The following is a 6,000-nucleotide window of genomic DNA, read 5'->3' as shown; positions in this document are numbered from 1 at the left end:
TGGTTAGCAAAGGCTACTATATTCAGAATAGTGGATACCTGGGAATTAGTAAGACTGCAAATGAACTCCATGGTGGTTCTGAATGGTTGACCAACATTATCTGGTTGTTTGCCAGGTCCTGGGGCCTTTAAAACTCATTCAGAGAGAGTTCGGAAACACATAGTAGAGCATTAATGTTTTAGAATTTAACTCCAGCATTAACTAACTAATATCACGGATAATTACGCTACAATGATTGTTACTGTCTAAAAACATGAAAATAAACAGACCTGAAAAGTCAATATTAATGTACCAAATAAAAATCCAGTGTTCATTGAAAATACAATTTTCTTTCAGAAGTAACAGTGTCTCAGAAAGGTTATCAATTGCCTGTTTACTATACAATGTATTGCAATAATGGAAAACTATATTCCTTGTACCATTAATTGAAGAAAATCAATTAAGTGCTGAAATTTGCCTTTTGAAGGAAATAAATGTTGAGTATTGTACATACTTAAGAAATGTTTACATTCTATAAGTGCCAATGCTTGCCCATTAAGACCGACAGATTGCAAGCCAAATCGTAGAACTGTTCCTCCAGTGGGTGGGAAAAGTCTAAATGAAAAACACAACTCTAAAGTGAGATACAAATCTAATTCTGGCAATTGCATCATACAAACCATGCAGAAGAGATGGTTATCCTCTTCATTTTCTAGATTTCCAAATCTTTACAAGTACTCTTGATTACACCTTTGCAGCCCTAACAAGCTGTGCAGATTGTGCTCCAATGATGTTGCTGCTGTTAGTACAAGTAAATATCCATGCTAATGATGGTGAAAAAGTGCGTTTTCCTATCCTGTAAAGAGATGAGTTTCTGTGGGTAATGTGGACATGAACAGTTTCCTTTTTTTGGCAACCATATCCTTCCACTCAAAACAAATAATCGTACTTTTCTGCATTTCTATTAAAATTTATCTGCATATGCAAATTTATCACAATCCCAATACGCATGACCAGATGAACACAGCACACTTGCAGAATTATGTATCTTTATTATAATTGATAAACTTTAGTGTAAAACAAGGGACCTCTGGAGCAAGACGTAAAGGAGACAAAAGGAAAGAATTCTACAGTCTTTTGAAACGTATAATAGAAGCTTGATTTCATGGAAAGCTCAACAAAATCACAAGCTCTCTTCAACATATTCAATGTCTATGATCGTTTGTTTGTAGGTAAACATAGGATATTGCTGGATTAAACTAACATTACTTTAAGCCAATAGGGATGTTTGAAAAAGCTGCTATGCTTTCGCTTTCTTCTGGGACAGGTTGATCTTGTCACCCAAACTGAGAGCCATTCCCTGCAAGATAAGAGAGAAACATAGTAAAGGGAAAATGACATACAGGGCATTTGCTAAATGCGGGAGTGTTCAAAGTTTCATTTTAAACCTAAATGCAGCTTAAGATTCTGCATTTACAAGAACAAGTAATGTACGACGTGAATAAGTTATAGTTAACTATTGTGCAATCATTAAGGAATGTGTATTTTACTACTTACCTGACTCTTTGCCCGAATGCGTATGTGACCAGTTACAGGAGCATCAGGTCCAAGGTGAACTGGTTTCTCTATGCTAACATTTGCAAGTGCATCTTCTCCAAAAATGGACCGAGCATAGAGGTTGGCAGCCATAAAACCACAATAACCAGAAAGAGCCTAAAATACAAGAAATTTTCACATCAAGTTATCCATAATCCAAGCCATCTGTTTTAATTAGTTGCAATCAACAGTCTTTCCTAAAACGAACAAAGACAGGGAAACTCCCTGACCAAAGGAATTGTTTGAAGCACAAATGTGATGCTGTGGTCATGCCAAAGGTGCAAGAAAATGGGCAAATTGGTGGCTAACAAATTACAGTAATTTATTAAAAAACAGGAAAAAAATTGAGATTACAAACCAAGTCAAAAAAGTGAATTTGTAAACGTTTTTTTTTTTAACGTCCCCCAAGAAGATTGTATTTATATAATTAGAGGAATCCTTAAAAAAAAAACTGCAATTCAGATCTGTACTATTTTGCAGTGAAATGCTGAAGTTGGAGAGTTTCTGACTCAAATTTCTGATTGGTTCATTCTCCTCATATGACTCACTGGGACTCCCAGCTGCCAGTTTGCATTGCCGAGCTGAGCAGTGCTGTTCTGAACAGCTCCACCGGACTCAGGCTTATGCTCTTTGAAGTGCTTTTGCTGAGTTTGTATATTTCTAATTTTTAAAGATGTAGAAAAGGAGCAGAGCTGGCCAGGTCCATCTCGCTGTGTAAGCTTGCTATATATAATTTTGTTTTGTTTTGTACCAATGCTAGCCTGCTGCCATACCCAGGTACCCTCGCTACAAGGGAGGGAGAGGGATGGGTGTTGCCACTGGTTTCCAAACACGTTTGCAGCCCATATTTACCTGCCAAGCTACTTGACCCATTCCTGGCTTCTCCTCCTCTATTCCTACCAGAACCCAATCCTGCCTGTGACAGGTCACAAGGCACTACTCAGGAAACAAAAGCCTGGATCTTAGCCTGAAGTTTAAAAAAAAATTATGAAAAAAAGTTTACAGTCAAGAATGGATTGAGCCACATTCTCCGGGGCCTCAATGCTGCCATACACCGACACCCATCTCATTGCTCCCAGGACCCCCTCTCCCAGTTCTATGAGATTCTGCATAAGCTTCCCCATTTTGCTGCCAGACCCCATCACTTCACCCCCCCACTTCCTTCGTGGTGCCAGCCCTGTTAGCCAAAGCAGAGTAATATCCATAAAATCGTCAACGTAACAGCCCCCCTGCTAAACTCCATACACCCACCTCCAATCCAGTACAGTTTGCTTACAATCTCAGTGTGGTAAACCACTGTTATACCTGTCTGTAGAGGTATGTGTATTCCACTAGGTACAGGTCTGGACATGCCTCGGCTGACTCCTCCCACTATTCCAGGTATATAAGTGACTACCTCCCAGTCCCTTAGTATTCTGGACGGGTCGACTACTCGAGACAAGACCTTCATTCTTTAGTTAATAAAAGCCTGATTGTTACTCGCTCAACCTCAGTCTTCTGAGTAATTGATGGCGCATCAATTTTATTAACTAAATTTTTTATAATGGAGAAGATCCTCACACCAGCATGCCTGGACCTGGACAGTCGGGAAGCGGACGCTTCCACCAAGTTTGCTCACTGGCTCATGTGCTTCGAGACATTCCTGACTGCCTCCACTGCGGTCACAACGGATGCGGACAAACTGTCTGTCCTGATCTCCAAGGTGAACCACCGAGTGTACTCAGTCATCCAGGACGCGACCTCGTACACAGACGCCCTCCAGCTCCTCAAGACCCAGTACGCGCGCCGTGAACAAAGTGTACGCCAGGCACCTCCTGGGGAGTCGCAAGCAACAACCTGGGGAATCGACTGAGGAATACCTCCAAGCACTGTCCGTGCTTGGCCGGGCCTGTGGGTGTAAGGCGGTAACGCCCGCTAAGTACACGGAGGAACTGATCCGGGATGCCTTCGTAGCGGGCCACAGGTCCAACTACACCCGACAGCGACTGCTGGAGCAGAGCGACCTCAACCTCAACAAAGCCTCCGAAATCGCACTAACGCTGGACGCAGCCTACCGGGGCATGGATGCCTACTCCTCTGCACCGTGGACGCCGCGGGGAACGACAACCTGGGACACGGTAGGACAGCCCCATAGCACCGTGCCACCCCAGCCACAGCCCAACAACGGCCCAACTACCGCAGCAGTGTCCCAAAGCCAGACAGCAGTATCCCAAGGCCAGAAATGCTACTTCTGTGGCCAGGCCAAACACCCCAGAGCGCGCTGCCCGGCGAAGAATGCGACCTGCTCGGGCTGCGGGAAAAAGGGACACTACGCCAGCGTCTGCAAGGCCAAAGCCACCCCGAACGCCAGCAACGCCGCGTGTGGGCCGGGCGAGCCGCCATCTTGGGCCCCCAACAGCGCCGCGTGTGGGCCGCCATCTTGGGCCTCCCCAGACATGTGCGAACCACCGCAGCAGCAGCCATCTTGGACGACTCCAGCCACATGGGAATCATGGACGCCGCCATCTTGGACACCAGCCGGGACGCAGCAGACCGCCAACCACCCCCCCATCTGATACCCGCAGCGACACACCGACCCCTACGCTGGCCTCTGTTACGCTGGACCAAACGAGACCGCACCAACTAGCTCGGTCCAAAATGGACGTTAAGGTAAACAGCTATGCAATAAACTGCCTTTGAGACTCCGGGAGCACAGAGAGCTTCATCCACCCCGACACGGTGCGGCGTTGCTCTCTCCCAGTCCTGCCTGCGCACCAGCGGATTTCTATGGCCTCCGAGTCCCAGTCAGCGGACATTGGCGGCTACTGCGTGGTGACACTAGTAGTAGACGGGACTGTATTCAATAATTTTAAACTCCTGGTCCTGCCCGACCTCTGCGCTGCCGTCCTACTGGGGTTGGATTTCCAGTGCCACCTCAAAAGTGTTACGATGGCGTACGGTGGCCCCCTCCCCCCACTCACAGTCCGCAGCCAGCAGCCTCCAAATTGCCCGCCGCGCACCAGATGCAACCTCTCCACACTCAGAGTCCCACCCCCCCCACTGTTTGCTAACCTCACCCCCGACTGTAAGCCCATCGCCACAAAGAGCAGGCGATACAGTGCCGGGGACAGGGTTTTCATCAAAACCGAAGTGGAGCGGCTCCTGAAGGAGGGGATTATTGAGGGCAGCTCCAGCCCCTGGCGAGCCCAGGTTGTGGTCGTTAAGGCCGGCGAGAAACAACGCCTGGTCATTGACTACAGCCAAACAATAAACCGCTACACCCTGCTGAACGCCTACCCACTCCCCCGCATAGCTGACATGGTCAACCAGATCGCGCAGTACCGCGTCTTTTCGACCACTGACCTGAAATCAGCGTACCACCAGCTCCCCATCCGCCCTGAAGACCGCCAGTATACTGCTTTAGAGGCAAACGGCCGCCTCTATCACTTCCTTAGGGTTCCCTTCGGCGTTACCAACGGGGTCTCCGTCTTCCAAAGGGAGATGGACCGGATGGTCGATCAAAAGGCGCTGCAGGCCACTTTCCCTTACCTAGACAATGTGACCATCTGCGGCCAGGACTTGCAGGACCATGACGCAAACCTCGAGAAATTCCTCCGCACCGCCCAACTCCTGAACCTGACATATAACAAGGAGAAGTGCATATTCCGCACAGACCGCCTCGCCATCCTTGGCTGTGTTGTGGAACACGGGGTCATCGGTCCCGACCCGGACCGGATGCGTCCCCTTATGGAACTCCCACTGCCCCACTGCCTAAAAGCCCTGAAGAGGTGCCTGGGGTTTTTTTCCGACTACGCTCAGTGGGTCCCCTACTATGCAGACAAAGCCCGTCCGCTGATCAAATCCACCTCTTTTCCCCTGATGGCAGAAGCCCGCTCGGCCTTCCACCGCATCAAGGAGGACATTGCCAAAGCCACCATGCACGCAGTGGACGAATCCATCCCCTTCCAGGTGGAAAGCGATGCGTCCGACTTCGCTCTGGCCGCCACCCTTAATCAGGCGGGGAGACCTGTGGCATTCTTCTCACGAACCCTCCAGGGCCCGGAGACCAGACACTCCGCGGTCGAGAAGGAGGCCCAGGCTATTGTGGAGGCTGTGCGTCATTGGAGGCACTACCTGGCCGTTCGCTATCCCCTGCTCGGACATGACCAGTGCCACGGTCATTAAATCTCTGAACAGCCTCTTCACCCTGTTCGGTTTCCCCAGCTATATCCATAGCGACCGGGGCTCATCGTTTATGAGTGACGAACTCCGCCAGTACCTGCTCGCTAGGGGTATAGCCACAAACAGGACCACCAGTTACAACCCCCGGGGGAACGGACAGGTGGAAAGAGAGAAGGCAACAGTTTGGAAGGCCGCCCTACTAGCCTTAAAGTCTAGGGGCCTTCCGACCTCCCGCTGGCAGGAGGTGCTCCCCGATGCGCTCCA

At 48.9% G+C, this 6,000-nt stretch overlaps 1 protein-coding gene across 2 annotated transcripts in view; it reads right to left on the bottom strand.

Moving 5' to 3' along the window:
* Positions 1-1,010: 1,010 nt before the first annotated feature.
* copb1 (COPI coat complex subunit beta 1) overlaps positions 1,011-6,000 on the bottom strand; it is a 79,897-nt gene continuing 74,907 nt past the window's right edge. For both annotated transcript variants that reach the window (XM_086007907.1, XM_086007906.1), the window contains exons 21-22: positions 1,537-1,692; positions 1,011-1,339 (exon numbers count right to left, since the gene is read on the bottom strand). In XM_086007907.1, the coding sequence (XP_085864033.1) occupies positions 1,280-1,339; positions 1,537-1,692 (216 nt within the window). In that variant the 3' untranslated portion in view covers positions 1,011-1,279. The remainder of the gene's footprint in view (positions 1,340-1,536; positions 1,693-6,000) is intronic.

The sequence above is a fragment of the Somniosus microcephalus genome, chromosome 15 (assembly GCF_052327205.1).
Source record: "Somniosus microcephalus isolate GS21.2 chromosome 15, FLI_Smic_1.0, whole genome shotgun sequence".
Taxonomy (NCBI): Eukaryota; Metazoa; Chordata; class Chondrichthyes; order Squaliformes; family Somniosidae; genus Somniosus; species Somniosus microcephalus.
Note: the sequence above shows the minus strand (reverse complement) of the source record. Positions and strands in the feature narration are given on the sequence as shown.